The following is a 15,974-nucleotide window of genomic DNA, read 5'->3' as shown; positions in this document are numbered from 1 at the left end:
AAATTCAAATATAAAAATATTTTTTATTATAATTAATACATTTATAATTTGAATAAATTTTATTATTAAAAAAAAATGAATTTTAAAATGAGGGGTTTATAGTCATTTGGGCCGTTTATTAGGCTTGAGCTTCTTCAGAAAGTTTTGGATTGAGGTATGGACTTTCAGATATTGACGTCTGCGTTTCAAACTGTGGAATTGTCTTCTAATGTTACAAGGAAAACAATTTCGGCTCGGCCAGGCCCAAAATATGGATTGCAGGCCGAGTTCCTTTCCATACTAGAGCCCTCCCAGCCTAATGTTCGCTCGGCACCAACATTACCCGCCATTAGTTTCCCTGCAATTCTGCAAGCTTCCATTCCGTTTCTCACATTATCCACAGCATTCTCTCTCTCTCTCTCTCTCTCTGGGGTCTCATCTATGGCTGATGGCTAAGTCCTTCTCCATTTACTACCACCAACAATGCATCAGATCCCCGCCTGCTTGTCCTCTCACGTACGGACGGCAATACCAACTCTCTCTTCCACTCTGTGTTCCTCCGTTCCCGCTCGGCGTCGTCTACACGGGAAAGTCTCTCCCCACAAGCCCAATCTCAAGCCCCTCACTTCCCGCATCGTCTATCTCACTCGCCGAAGACAGCTTCACCAGGTCTTTCTGTTTTTATCTTTATCTCTTCCCCACTCCCCACATTCAAAACAAAGTTCTGAAATCCCGTTGTATTTATTTCTTTCCGAGTGTTGTAGATATTTGAGGAGATTAAGGCTGCAAAAAGACGGTATGGGAAGCTGAACACGATCGTGATGAACGCTGTCCTTGAGGCCTGTGTTCATTGCGGTGACGTTGATTCGGCGCTTCAGATTTTCGATGAAATGTCAAAGTCAGACAATTGTGGAGTTGATACTGTTACATACGCTACACTTTTGAAGGTACTTTAGTTTTCTGGGCTAAGAATTTATGTAAGTATCTCTTTTTAAGCGCGGTTTGTGCTTCTGCTAAACACCTCTTCAAAAATCTAATGGTGAAGGGCTTGGGCTTGGCTCGAAGAACCGACGAAGCATTTCAATTACTTGAATCTGTGGAGCAAGATTCTGCTGTGGGGTGTCCAAAGCTATCAGCACCAATTATCTACGGGCTGCTAAATGCCTTGATTGAAGCTGGTCAGTGTATTCCAAATTATTTACTAAATTCATAGTTAGCTTTTGATTACTTGTGTTTCCAATCAAGCTGCAAACTGCTGCTCCATGATGACATCATGCTCACTGATTTGCCTCACTTGGATTGCTGTAGTGCAGGAGATCTACGCCGTGCTAATGGTCTTCTTGCACGATATGGTTTTTTGCTCCGTGAAGGCGGCAACCCTTCAGTCTCAGTATACAACTTGTTAATGAAGGTTCTGCGCTGACCTGTCTGTAAGAAATTAATTGATACGTTCGTGTTTGCGAGATGCAAATGATCTAATTTTAAAGTGCCATTATGTTGCTTAAACCGTTTTCTCTCTGAAACTTTCAGGGTTATATAAACACAGGCCTTCCACAGGCTGCAATAACCGTATATAAAGAAATACTGCGTTTAGGATTAAGGCCCGATAAGCTCACCTATAACACGCTAATCTTTGCTTGTGTCAAGAGTGAAAAGCTGGATGCAGCAAAGCATGTCTTCAAGGAAATGAAGGTCGCAAGCATGTATCTAGAAGGCCAGTTTAGAGCCTGCAAATTGTTCTTTAGTAGCTGAAGAGAATTGCCTAGATACTAAAATTACACTTTTTTCTGGTCAGGACAAAGCACAGAAATATGGGCATGTCCTTTTCCCTGATATTGTTACTTATACAATATTACTCAAGGTCAGTTGTTCCCTCACATAGTGCTAACAATTATCCAAATATATAAAAAAGTACTAATAATGTACAGTATCTAAACATTATCATGTTATAGCTTGTGCAAGGATGGATGCAAAGAATCTGTATCTTCCCCCTGTATATTTATCTTGTTAATTCAAGTTCTGAACAAACCTTTCATCCTTCTTTCTTTGGTAGGGTTTTGCGCATTGCAAGGATCTGCTCTCAGTTCAGAAGATTGTGTTGGAAATGAAATCATATCATGATTTGTATATAGATCGAACGGCATACACAGCAATAGTTGATGCATTTCTAAATTGTGGTGCGATTAAGGGTATGCTGCATTTGAATTTTCCTTCAGAATTCCATAACAAGACTAGGCTGCACAACGAAACTAGATTTGGATTGTATATGGTAGCGATCCTAGTTGAGATCTTTGCAGTTCATCATGCTGACATGACTTAAAATTTAGAAAAGTGGTGCAGATGTAATTTATACAGTAGCAACAACATTTTCATCTAAATCTTGTTGATGAAAATTTATTATTCTCGTTGTTTCCACTTAATACATTGCAAGGAAGATACCAGATTCTGTTTTAATGTATTGAGAACTAAAAATATATAGTGTTGTTCTACACATCAAGTGTTCACTTACTGTCTGTGATGTTTAGATGCTCTTTGTACATTTGGAGAAATACTAAAGCACTCTGGTGGGAACCCAGACTTGCGACCAAAGCCCCATCTCTATCTTTCCTTGATGCGTACTTTTGCTGGTAGAGGAGATTATGATATGGTCAAAACCCTGCATAAGCGCATGTGGCCAGATACTGCTGGAACCATCTCCCTAACGATTCTAGAAGAAGCTGATAATCTTCTCATGGAGGCAGCTTTAAATGATGGCCAGGTATTAGATCTGCCAGAAACAATTACTTAGGTTTTTCTTGATGGTGTTTGATGCATAGTAGTTATTGCCTGTGGAACTTAGATTTGCATTAGTGAGGTTGTAGCTTGGGAGCTCGTTATGTGAATGATAGACAAAAGGGCATTTGCCATGCATGTTGCCTCAACTAACTAGCATAAGTTTCACCTACTGTCTCTGAATTGCATTCTTCTTATTAACTGTTACAACATAGGGGGTGTTCAATATGAACTCAGGATTGATGACGAAGGGAAGAATAAAACAAAAGAAAAATTATGGATTAGGAAATGTGGAAACTAAGAGCTTTTGCAAAAGCACTTCCATGCCCTTCTTTTTTTGGAATCGGCAATTTATAACTCTTGCTTCCTTTACTGTTAATTGTAATCTTGGTTATTGGCATGTGTAAATATAAAATTTGAACTTTGCCAATCATATCTGCCTTTTAATGGCTTTTTTCTCCCTCAGGTTGAGGTGGCTATCGAAAACCTTAAAAATATTGTTAAGAGATGGAAGGGGGTTTCATGGACAAGTCGAGGAGGGTTGGTATGTTAACTCTTTTACTTTTCATGATTGAATATTAGGCCAAAAAATAGGGTAAGCTTAAGACTGCAACGCTCAATCTTTTGGTGTGACCTCTTGAATTCACTTCTGATTGCCTCCTTGGATATGTTGTCTAGTTTGCACCTCATTATTCTTTTCACCAGTTTTTGTGGTAGTTGATAAGCTAGGCACTTTTCTGGATTTTATTTTTTTTTTTAATTTTTTGTTTTTGCTCCTGATAAGTTACTCATGGTGTTTTTGGGCTACCTTTTTAGCCACCTTGACCGTACCTCTGTAATGCAGGTTGCCCTGCGGATAGAAGCCTTGTTTGGATTTACAAAATCCATGTTCAGTCCTCACCTACTGCCTCAGGTTTATAACTTGTCTCTCTGGTTCACAATTTTGTGAAAGGTGTAGAAGGTCCTAAAGACTTTTAATGACTACGGTTGCTATTTTGGATGTAATAAATGTAGAGTTGCTTTTACCACTCTTAACACTTTTGGCATTGAGACCTTTCTAATCCGCAAAATTTTCTTTCATGTTGTGTAACTTCACCGCATCCCTTTAGGTATCACCGGATGAATCAGTTGAGAGTATCATGATTCCTTTTGAAGCAGCTCGGCCACTACTAGGCACCATCTCCTTGAAAAAAGTGGTTATGCGGTTCTTCAGAGATTCAGTTGTTCCTATTATCGATGACTGGGGCAGCTGCATCGGACTATTGCACCGTGAAGATTGCAATGAGGTCTGCTTGTATTTATCCGGCTAGCTAGCCATTCATAAGCTGCTTTTATATCTGACCTGCAGTTGAGAACTAATCTCACTCGTAATTAATTAACTAAACGTGTAAATGAAATCATGAAGATGTGATCTCTAGTTAACTACAGTAAACTAAGAGTGTTTATATGTCCTATATGAGTTTGAGAAATGATGCATAGTGAAATAGAAACCTAATATAAATGTGTTGTTCTCGTCCAGTTGGATGCCCCACTCTCAACAATGATGAGAAGTCCACCTCCCAGCGTAACAAGCTCCACATCCATCGGTCAGGTGGTTGATCTGATTTTGGAAAAGAGGTTCAAAATGGTGGTGGTTGTAAAATATAGCAACTTATATAGCACAAGTTTGAGGGCTCTTGGAGTTTTTACAGCGGAACATTTGTTTAGGCTCGTCACATCTGTATCAGAATTGCCTGTGCAACAACTTTCAGTCTGTAGAAGATCAATGTAAATTCCATTTTGTTTTAATCAATTACGGCGATTGTAGAGAGCTCTTTTTTCCTTTATTTATTTATACGGTAGATTTAAAAAAAATGAATTACATATGTATATGGAGATCAATAAATATAAATTCAAGCAAAATATATATATATATATATATAGAGAGAGAGAGAGAGAGAGGGAGAGAGAGAATACATGTCAGTATTAGGGTTGGATAGCTGCTGACGTGGCAAACTTTAGGTGCTAACTTAACTAACCGTATCGATTGCTACTGGAGAGGCGAGCCCAAACCCCAGCCAAACCTTTAGCCTCCTTCGAAAACTAAACCGAGAAGGCACCGTGATGTGCCGCAAATCGAGCTTCGTTTTTGTACAAACCCAGTAATAGGCGCTTCTTGTATCCATTTTCTCTGTTAAACCTTTCTTTCCCACCCAACGAGCTCAGACAAGAAGAGAAAGTAAAAGAAAGAGAGATGGCGTTCAGAGGGAAGGAGATGATGAAGAAAGTGCTTAAGAATGTAGGAGGGGAGAAGAACTTGGCACCGGGTCTGAAGGAATCGTTGAAGAAGTGCATACCGGACAGCAAGGTGGTGATGGGCCGGGCCAAGCGCGGCCTCTTCGCTGGCCGCCACATCCAGTTCGGCAATCGCGTCAGCGAAGATGGCGGCAACAAGTCTGTACCCTTCTCTTCTCTCTCTATAGTTTTTTCAAATAAACTCCTTTTTGTTTCAATTCTATTGATTGTATTTTATCTTCGACAGGATTAGAGAGGTTTTGGTATTTGATCTGTTTCCGTGAGTGGGTCTTTATTTTTGTGAATGTTTTTGCGCTACCGCAATTCATTTCTAGAATTCCTTTATTTGAATTTCAAATATTGAATTTTGTGGTAATGCATATAGATATGTGTTGGTTCTGAATTTTGTGATACGGCTAATGGGATTCATTTGTGGAATTTTGACTGAGCTTTCTCCTTTTGGATTCCGCCTTTTTTAATGCTTTGCTTGATTTAATGGCTTGCTCTGAGGGTTTTATTTTAGCTGGGGATTGCGTGCTGTGCTTGTTGGTTGTTAGCAATGATGAGTACGTTTTCTTCATTTTCTTTTTTCAAGTTTGTTTTTCACCAAGGACTGGAACTGTATCCTGTTAGTCTTTTCTTTATATAACCAGATCTACCTCAAATGATTCCTGATCTGTAGCTACAAGTTCGAGCATGTTCTAATTCCCTACCGTAAACTGCATGCAATTCTCAATGTTAGTAGCAAGTTGATTGACGGAGGTATTAGTGGAGTTTAGAAGACCAAAGGCTGTTATGAGTCTCTCTTTCTTGTAAGATTAGACATATTACTATCTCTGATGTGTGAAGAGACACCCCATCCTATTTGTTATTTTATGCCTTGTCTTCCCTACTGCGTCCATGGGCTACATGTTCACTGTTTTTTATTGCTGGATCCGTTATTTTGCAACATACATGGAGTCTCATGCTTGTTCTGTATTGGAATTTTGAATTTCTGTTGTTGTTTATCAATTTAGAAGAACCGTATATTCAGAACTTCTGAAACTGTGTTGATAGGTCAAGGAGAACTTGGAAGCCGAATGTCCAGGAGAAGCGGCTCTTCAGTTACATTTTAGACCGCCATATTCGAGTTAAAGTCACCACACACGCCCTCCGCTGCATAGACAAGGCAGGTGGGATTGATGAGTACCTGCTGAAAACTCCTTACCAAAAGATGGACACAGAAATGGGCCTCTACTGGAAAGCTAAGATTGAGAAGCTGTACGAAGAGCTTGGGAAAATGGAAGTTGTCTTCTTCTCACCCGAGGATGAAGACAAGTTTGAACAGGGTTTTAAAGATCTGAAACTATCCGAGAGGGCAGCTCGTAGGGAAGCAAGGAGACAGATGTATGGTTTGTCGAACAAACACGGGGAGATTGAGGGAGGACAAGTGGAAGGTCAAGTGACTGATGAGGATGCTGCAAGAACTGGGGATGGAAGCTCTCATCACGATTTTCCTGAGCAGTTGGTTGCAAACACTTAAGTTTGGGCCTGTTCAGTTAGAATGTTGTTCCCATATTTGTTGGTTAATGTCTCTTTCAAAATTTGTTTCTCCATAATGTTTTTTTGGAAGCAGTGCAAGCAGTATCAGGACTGAGAGGCTAAAACCATATATCATTTTCAGATAGAAATTAACTAGGATGGATATATATTTTGAAGTTATCTTGCACACTGCTTTCAGCTGATCAGTGCCCGACTTTTTCATACAAGCCTGATGATGGTTCATTCAGTAGCAAACAGAATAAAAGTAGTGACAAAAAAATTATTGCTAGATTGACTCATGAATATGTAACCATTCTGTTGTATGGCATTCATCCATTTTGATTCTTTTCAATTTTCATAGCATTCCATTTAAAATCGTCTCATGTTTGGGATACTTTTAACATTATAATGGGCACAGAACAAACAAGAGGAAAAAAAAAAAAGGAAGAAATTTTTTTTATTTTTTTTATTATGGACCTTAGAATCCTTTTGACGGATGTTTAAAGTTGTAATGACGCCAGCTGAGTTTGGTGGTGGAAAAAGTCGGGCGAAATTCTTGTCAATAAAGCACGTACATGAAGCATTCTGTGTTAAATCTTTTTCCGTCCATCATTAACTACGTAAGATGAGCTTTGCTTGGGAATATTGACAAGTCTAGACTCTGTTTTCAAGTCTGCTTGGGAATATTGTCTGATTTAGGTTTGACACTTTCAGCCGACAACACTTTTCAGGAGAGAACTATATGTCGTTTCTGTTGGTTAAGATTTTTAATTCTCGAGGGGATAACATATGGTTTTGCCGTTTTGTGCCATGAAACTCAACTATTTATTTTTTCCCCATGCCGGTAGAAGTTGATAGAACACCTAATAACATGCATAGCCAGCATTGAGTTTTGAAATTCTTATGTGGAGAAAAACTCCAGCCGAGTTGAGTCCCTCGAAAAAATAATTTTTCAGCGTCGACATGTCGTTTGTAACTATCACAATACTGTATGTGCTCGGCAACGAATGACAGTCATGCCATCCCAGCCAAGCCATGCACCCTCTACCTTAGCCTTACGTCAGGTTTACTAAAGGCTGAGAACCGACAATGCCGACCTCCGACTCCGATTTGTATAGTCTCCAATCCGATTCTGACTCCGACTTATTAGAGCAGAGTCGGATTAGGACTTTTTTTATTAGCCCATTTGAAATTTCAATTTAACAATTTTAGGCTCTCACTAATCGGATTTGGGTTTCTAGATTTTAGTTTTTTTTTAAATATTTTTTCAATTTCAATTTTATTAAAACATAACCAAAGCTGAAAAAATAAATCATTGTACAAATTAATATTATTATACATTAGTATTATATATTATTTTATGTTAATGTTTATACATTAGTATTACATGTTATTATACATTGATTATTATACATTACTAGTACAAGTTATTATACTTTAATTATTATATATTAATATTACATGTTATTATAAATTTATAAATTTGAGTTTATACATAATACATTAGTATTAAATGTTACTATACATTAGTTATTATATAATTAGTATTATATGTTATTATATATTAGTTGTTATTATTCATTAGTGTTACATGGTAGTAATAGTTAATAGTATGGTGTTTACATATACTAAACTATTATTAGTCAATTTCTATTTATATTATATTATAAGCATATTATTTTATAATAATTTCCTCATACTAGTATATTATGAATTTAATTAATAATATAAGTTATATTTATATAAAATATATGTGATTAATATATAAAAAATATATATTTTTATAAAATATGTACAATATCGGCGTTGGACATTCAAAGTCAGAGTCGGTACATCACCACCTCCGACTCCAACTCTGACTTTTTTTGTTACAAAAACTCCGACTCCGATAAGTCGGAATCGGAGTAGAGTCGGTGCGGAGTCGGATTTTTAGATTTTTATTCATCCCTAATTTACTTAAACAGATTTACGTCTCATTTAGTTATAAAAGTTAAAAGTTAAATAAATATTAATGTTAAAATATTATTTTTATTTTGAAATTTGAAAATTTTGATTGTCTTTTATATTTTATTTAAAATTTTAGAAAATTATATGATTAGATGAATTGAAATGGTTTGTGTAAAGAAAAGAGGGCTTAACGCGCTTTTCTAACCTTCTAGCAAAACATGTAAGCTTGTTCAAGAATTCATCAACTCCTTTATCTATAAAAACGTCTAAAACCCACATACTTTTGCACATGAAAGTTTCACTTCAACAAACAAATCTAATGGGTAGAGAGAGCTGGCTAGGGCTGGGCGGTCGCCTAAAGAAGGCAGTGAAGAAATTAACATTTGTACTCAGCTTCAAACTGAGGCGATGGCGTTTGGCTTCCATTGTTGGTTGTGCTTTTACTAGGCGCCGGTTGAGCTTTAATGACCGAGTGGGCTTACATGGCTGCATCGAAGATGATCAAGGCGAGAAGTCCGATGGAAATAGTTCCTTTAGAGGGGTTCAACGAGCGAAAAGCTTTGCTTATTCCGACGATGATGTTGATAGGAGAGCGGATATTTTCATTGCTAATTTTCGTCGTCAGCTTCGTTTTGAAAGACAGATATCTTTGGAGTTAAGGTACTGTAATGGGCGTAGTTTCAAAGGCGACGAAGATAATCGGTCGTTTTGACCTTGGTTTCTCAATTTTGGTGGTATACCGCGTACCGCTAGATGGGGTTGATAAACAGCTATATATGAAGAAGTGAGAACTATTTCAGCATATGTTATGATCATGAACAACTGTTTATTTATTTTCTTTTTCAGAGGCATTTTGATTTATTTTTCTTGGGGTATAGGTTATAATTGCTTGTAATTAAATATGTTTTATAATTAATGTTGATGATCCAGCAAAACTTGAATTGTACTACTACTATCCTATATGGTATTATGAATCAAGCATATGTTTTTTGCTGTGCGAATATATATACTTAAAATCATCGCAGATTAAGTCTTATTTATTTTCAGAAAACATCTCATCTCATCTAATCATTACAATTTTCTTAACTTTCAATATAAAATAAAATAAACAATTCAATTTTTTCAAATCTCAAAATAAAAATAATATTAAAAAATATATTTTTACAATACTTTATTCAACTTTTTAATTTTAATATCAACTCATCTCATCTTATCTGCGAAAACAAACAAAGCTTAAGATGTTTAGCTGCTCACTTGTACTTGTTATAGCTTTTTGATTTTTAAATTGAAGATCCCAGTAAGAAACTTGGAGGCCAAGAAAAATTAGTGAGCAAGCTAGCTGCTACAGGTTGAGAAAGATGGACATGAAGTACCCAACTCTACCCACGATTTCCATGATATGAGAGCTTCTTGAAAAGAGAAAAGGGGCATGCATTTTCTTCGAAAACCTTCCTTGATATTGTACTCTTCCTGCATGCTAAAGAGGTACTCCGCCAAAGAACCTCGTTCAGTTCAACGCGTACGTGGCATGTTTCTTTGGCTTGATATGGAATATACACGGGGAAGACGTGCATGCCAACTGAACTATGCAGTCTATGCTATAATATGATAATAAAGTTAAATACAAAATAAGAATATAACGAGAACATTCAAACTCATTCAAGCTGTGAATATCCAAAGTGCTAACGATCGAGAAAAAGTAGCAAAAAGGCCGTTTTGTTCATCAACTCAAGACTCTCTCCTTTTACGTTTTTGATAAAATAAATTTTGAGAGAAGATTCAAAAAATTAATAAGAGTACTCCATACTTATTCATAATTGCTGAAGAAGTGCTGAGTCGATTATTTAATAAGAGTGCTACTGATGGTAAGATGATTGACTACAAAACTCACAGAGGATGCCATCGTATTTCACATATTTTTTACGCCAATGATCTTATGATATTTTTAAATGGCTCCAAAAATTCTTTAAAGGCTTGTATGGATATGCTACACACATATGAAAAAGTTTTTGGTCAAAAGGTATATCACATCAAATCTGCAATGTATTTTGCTAAACAAGTGCCCACAGCACGGAATGCAATTGGGCTTAACACTACGGGTTTTCATGAAGGTGTTTTTTCGTGTTTATACTTAGGTGCACCTATGTGTATAAGTAGTATACGTGCCAATATTCATGTCACTACAACAGAATGTGTATTTTGTGACAGAGGAAACTGTCACAAAAAAATGGCAAACCGTCACTAAACATATTTGGTGACGGTTTGAAACCGTCACCATGACCGTCACGTAAAGTGCGTCACAGAAAACATTTGGTGACGGTTTACTGTTCAACCGTCACAAAAAATATTTTTAGTGACGGTTGGAAGTGTTCCGTTCGGTACAACGTTCGAACGTTCCTTTTTTGTGACGGTTATGAACTGTCACAGAAAATCACGTTCGGACGTACAATTAAACGTTCGGACGTTATACCCGACCCGATTGGCGTTCGAATGAGAGAAGTTGACGTTTGTTGTATATCGTTCGAACGTATCATATTTACGTTCGCATGTTAATGCGTCCGAACGTTAATTACAATAAACGTTCGAATATTTGTTCGAACGTAAACGTAAATGTTCAAACGTAGCGCGTTTAATGTTCGGACGTTATTTCGAATGTAAACGAAGGAGCGTCCGAATGCAAGTTCTTTGTTCGAACGTTAGTCGGTTTAACGTTCGAACGATTCAATTGTATTTACGTTCGAACGTTTGGTACAGTGTGAACCAACGTTCGAACGATTTTTATTTACATTCGAACGTACAGATCAGAAATACTAATTTCATAAAATTTAAAAACAAAATACCAATAGTATCATATTACATACCCAATTAAGAAGTAACAATGTCTTATAAAAGTACAAAATTAGATATTAAAACTAGTCAGAAATATTGATAAAATTTATTTCTTCTTTTTCCCTCGCCCACGGGGATTCTGTTGCAACGACATAACACGCTCCATTTGCACCATCATCTCTCGTTGCACTTGCTCTTGCACTTCACTGCGTATTCTTTCCTCCTGGTCTCTCTGTTGGTCCTGCAAACGCGTCTCTAAATGAGACTGTCGTTCTAAGAGAGACTCTAACTCTTGCTGTCTCGACCTCATATACTCATTCTCACGCCGTGCAGCTTCTAAATCTGCTGTAAGATTATTAATTTGTGAAGCCGATGAGGTTGAGGAGGATGAACATTTATGCTTGATAGATCGTCCCAAACCTCTTGCCATACTAGACTGCGGCCCGAGCACTTGGGTGAATATGTCTATGTCACTAGGAGAGGATTCCGCAGAAGTCGACTGCATCTCCAACATTTTGTTCTGCAATTTAAAAGGTAATGATCGTAAATAATTAGTAACGTATTAAAAGAAATAGAAATAAGAAATAAACTATTAAAATGTTCTATAAAAAATTTATTTAACAAAATTAACACTGCTTACATAATTATCTGCAGCGACAGGATCCATCCACTCACTATGCTCATTAGTGTGAGCAGCAGCATAGACATGAACGAGGGAAAAGTTTTCAGGATCATCACGTTTCTAACAAAGCGACAATATTAGCAATTTTAAAAAGATAATGTTAGTACTTATCAGAAAGAATATCAGGAAAATAAATAAATTCTATAATTTTTTAATTACCATTTTTTCAGCAAGACGGTGGAATGACCTTGAACCGGCACGATGGTGGACAGTCAGAACGGATCTATTCTGTGCATTTGTAGAACTCAAGTGCTACAAAATATATTAAAAATGTTAATTGTAATATGTATACATATAATGTATAAAACGAATATGAATGTAAATAATTTAAAGATATAAATGTAAAATACCTGATAATCTGGAGATGCGAAAAGATCACAACACTTTCTCCAATCATCTAACTTCATCTGCTGAAAAGGAGACTGCGCAGCCTCTTCCAACGTCTCAAACTTCTTGAAGTGGTCATGACATCGTCCTTTGTGACGTCGGAATAGTGTAGCCATCAACTCATTCACGGTTCTCAAATCCTCGCTACGGCTAAAGTCGAGGTCGAATTCATCGAATTCATCCTACGGCTAAAGTGGACACATAAATGTACACTGATTCCCAAACGGGTCTAAGGGTATTTATGCAATGTCACACGCATCTAGCAAAAAATCATACAACAATATCTCCATGTTGTTTAAATTAACAATGTCACCTTCAAGTAGTGTTATATTGTTAAACTAAAGAGGGATGGAAGATTATGTGACCCTACGTTTCGTGTCTTGTACACAACGAGGGAGAATAATCTTGAAGAAATGTTTAAATTTTAGTCTAATTACTTAACCGTCACAAACTGTCCGACCTTGACAACTCTCAAGGCCGAAGAGACTATGACAGTCAAGCAATTAAATTGAAATTTCAACATTTCTTCAAGATTATATTCCCTCGTTGTGTACAAGATCATTATTCTTAAAGTATAATTTTAATTGTTATACTTAATTTCAAAGGTTATACTATAATTTTAATTATTATAATTCTTAAAGAGTTACTTTTATGCTTGTTATTACTTATATATTAATTATTATTATAAATATTTAATTATCGTACTTAAATTTCAAAGGTTATACAATAATTTTAATTATTATAATTCTTAAAGAGTTACTTTTATGCTTGTTATTACTTATATATTAATTATTATTATAAATATTTAATTATCATACTTAAATTTCAATGGTTATACAATAATTTTAATTATTATAATTCTTAAAGAGTTACTTTTATGCTTGTTATTACTTATATATTAATTATTATTATAAATATTTAATTATCATACTTAAATTTCAATGGTTATACAATAATTTTAATTATTATAATTCTTAAAGAGTTACTTTTATGCTTGTTATTACTTATATATTAATTATTATTATAAATATTTAATTATCATACTTAAATACTATTATCACAATATATCAAATCCATATCACAACATATAAAAGTGATAACTCACAATATATTCACAAAATAACATGCCACATGTATTAACATATTTCTAAACTTGAATAAGCAATAAACATGTATTAACAAAGCCTAATGACAATATATTTTTAATAATAAACACAATATTTCAAATTTATATCACAACATATTTAGAATAACTCACAAACTATTTACAAACTATACAAACAATAATCACAATATGATAAAAAGTAAGCATCAAATCACAACAACATATTGATAAAGTTTAGAAATATACCTAGCACTCACAATATCCTCTTACAAATCAAAATCTTCAAACTTCCCAAAACAAGCAATCCTTCAAAAAAATACAACACAAACTTATTAGAAATATTCTATAACAAAAACACATTCTATAAATATCATAAAATTTAAATAAAGACAAGAAATAAAAATATTATCTTACCAAAACTCACCTCTCTCTCACTCTCTAACTCAACTCTCTCTCACTCTAACTCTCTCTCTCTCTCTAACTCTCTCTCTCTCTCTCGTCGAAATCTCTCTCTCTCTCTCTCTCTCTTTCTCTTTCTGTTGCGCGCACGGGAGAAAAGAAATAATGGGCATCCTCCCGTGCGCGTACTGATTAAGTTCTAAAATTATTAGTTTAAACGTTCGAACGTTAACTTTAAACGTCCGAACGTTAATTCTAAAATTATTCCCGCCCAGAACGTTCGGACGTTTAAAATACACGTTCGAACGTACCCTTCTTATGATATAACATGAAATCTAGCGGGAAAGTTCCCGCACTTTCCTCATATATGTTCGAATGTATCACAATTTCTCGTTCGAACGTTTGTAGATTTATAGATAAACGTTCGAACATACTACTTAAACGTCCGAACGTACATTTCATGAAAGTGTTACCATATTTGAGCGGGAAATCTCCCGCACTAATTTGACTAACGTTCGAACGTTGACGGATTTGATGTTCGAACGTATAGTATAAACGTCCTTACGTCTAAATAATCACACAGATATTAAACATCGAGCGGGAAAATTCCCGCCTCTTACTTTAACGTTCGAACGTTAACTTCAAACGTTCGAACGTAATATTCCTATTATACTTAACTTATAATATAATATATATACTACATTGTATAGTATTTTGTGCATAATATAATTTATATATTATGCACAAAATATGTGTTTTTCTAAATTACTTATATTTATACTAGTTAAATAATATATTTATACTATAATATTAAGACTAAATTTACTAATAATAGTTTAGTATATGACTATATGTAAATATCATACTACTAAAAATTTACAATATTACTACCATGTTGTTCTAAATTACTAATGTATAAATATAATAGCATGTAATACTAATGTATATATAATATACTATAAACACTAAGATGCATAATAACATCAACATGTAATATTGTAATACATATACTAATGGATAAACACTAATCTATAAATTTATAATAACATATAATACTAATGTATAATAACTAAAGTATTATTCATATCAATTTTATATAACAATATCTTGTATTAATTATATTTTTTGACCTAATAAATTCTCAACATATTCATTTTGATAAATATATTAGTAATTCTAATATACATTAGTATAATAATTAGATTTATGGCCTAATACTAATACTATTAGTAAACCACTTTAAGCCTATATATAAATTACTATATAAAGCACTATAGTATTAATTACTAATACTATATTACTATGTGATACTATTAACTATAGTGATATATTAGTATTAGACATTAGTATACTAATACTATCAGTGATATAGCTAGTGTAATATAATAATATTTATACTAATACTATTATATAGTTATACTAAATTAAAATCACTATAGCAAATATTAATATATAGTTATGCTAATCGCTATAACTAATACTAATACTAATATAGACTACAGTTATAACTTATAGTATTATAACTTATACTAATATATTATATAGTTATACTAAATCACTATAACTAATACTAATATAGTTATACTAATCACTATAATAGTGATATAGTATTAATATCACTATTAGTATAATACTATAATATATAGTATTAATAATAACTAATACTAATATAATTATTAGTATAACTAATATTTATATAATATATATATCAAGTATAAGAGATTAGAGATTTAATATATATATATATATCAAGTATATTAGTTTATTATTAATATTTCGGTGCTTTTTTTTTAATATTCATATATAATAATATATATCATTCATTTTTTTTATAAATTTTCATATATATATAATATATAAAATAGATTTATATTAGTTAGTATACTACTATACAATACGGCGTCGTTTCTATTGCAATAGGACTTTCTTTTTAATTTTTGAATGCATGTTATTATGTTACTTGTTTTATTTAGTTGTATTTCTTGTTATAATCAAAAGTTTAATTAATTCCCACAGGTAATGTTGAGAAAATTGAAATTTAAAAGCTCACAAATTTTTTTTTTAAAAAAAAGTGGGTCA

The 15,974-nt window shown here is 34.1% G+C and overlaps 3 protein-coding genes across 4 annotated transcripts; all 3 read left to right on the top strand.

Moving 5' to 3' along the window:
* Nucleotides 1-322: 322 nt before the first annotated feature.
* LOC108988736 (pentatricopeptide repeat-containing protein At5g10690) lies at nucleotides 323-4,561 on the top strand. Of its 2 annotated transcripts, none has more exons than XM_018962077.2 (12): nucleotides 323-648; nucleotides 744-926; nucleotides 1,025-1,157; nucleotides 1,293-1,390; nucleotides 1,510-1,671; nucleotides 1,775-1,840; nucleotides 2,033-2,168; nucleotides 2,556-2,737; nucleotides 3,218-3,295; nucleotides 3,596-3,664; nucleotides 3,861-4,037; nucleotides 4,271-4,561. In XM_018962077.2, the coding sequence occupies exons 1-12, from the start codon at nucleotides 463-465 to the stop codon at nucleotides 4,520-4,522; spliced, it is 1,722 nt and encodes a 573-aa protein (XP_018817622.2). In that variant the 5' UTR covers nucleotides 323-462; the 3' UTR covers nucleotides 4,523-4,561. The 2 variants fall into 2 exon arrangements, with proteins under 2 accessions (XP_018817622.2, XP_018817621.2); XM_018962076.2 differs by having other exon boundaries at nucleotides 2,505-2,737.
* A 149-nt stretch (nucleotides 4,562-4,710) lies between these two features.
* Nucleotides 4,711-6,744, top strand: LOC108988738. The gene is made up of 2 exons (XM_018962079.2): nucleotides 4,711-5,184; nucleotides 6,082-6,744. Exons 1-2 carry the CDS (start codon nucleotides 4,985-4,987, stop codon nucleotides 6,545-6,547), a joined length of 666 nt encoding a protein of 221 aa, XP_018817624.1. The 5' UTR covers nucleotides 4,711-4,984; the 3' UTR covers nucleotides 6,548-6,744.
* Nucleotides 6,745-8,812: 2,068 nt separating this feature from the next.
* LOC118349279 lies at nucleotides 8,813-9,205 on the top strand. The gene has a single exon (XM_035693329.1). It carries the CDS (start codon nucleotides 8,813-8,815, stop codon nucleotides 9,203-9,205), a length of 393 nt encoding a protein of 130 aa, XP_035549222.1.
* Nucleotides 9,206-15,974: the final 6,769 nt, after the last annotated feature.

This window comes from Juglans regia, chromosome 8, assembly GCF_001411555.2.
Source record: "Juglans regia cultivar Chandler chromosome 8, Walnut 2.0, whole genome shotgun sequence".
Classification (NCBI taxonomy): Eukaryota; Viridiplantae; Streptophyta; class Magnoliopsida; order Fagales; family Juglandaceae; genus Juglans; species Juglans regia.
The sequence above is the reverse complement of the archived record's forward strand: the minus strand, read 5'-3'. Positions and strand labels throughout refer to the sequence as shown.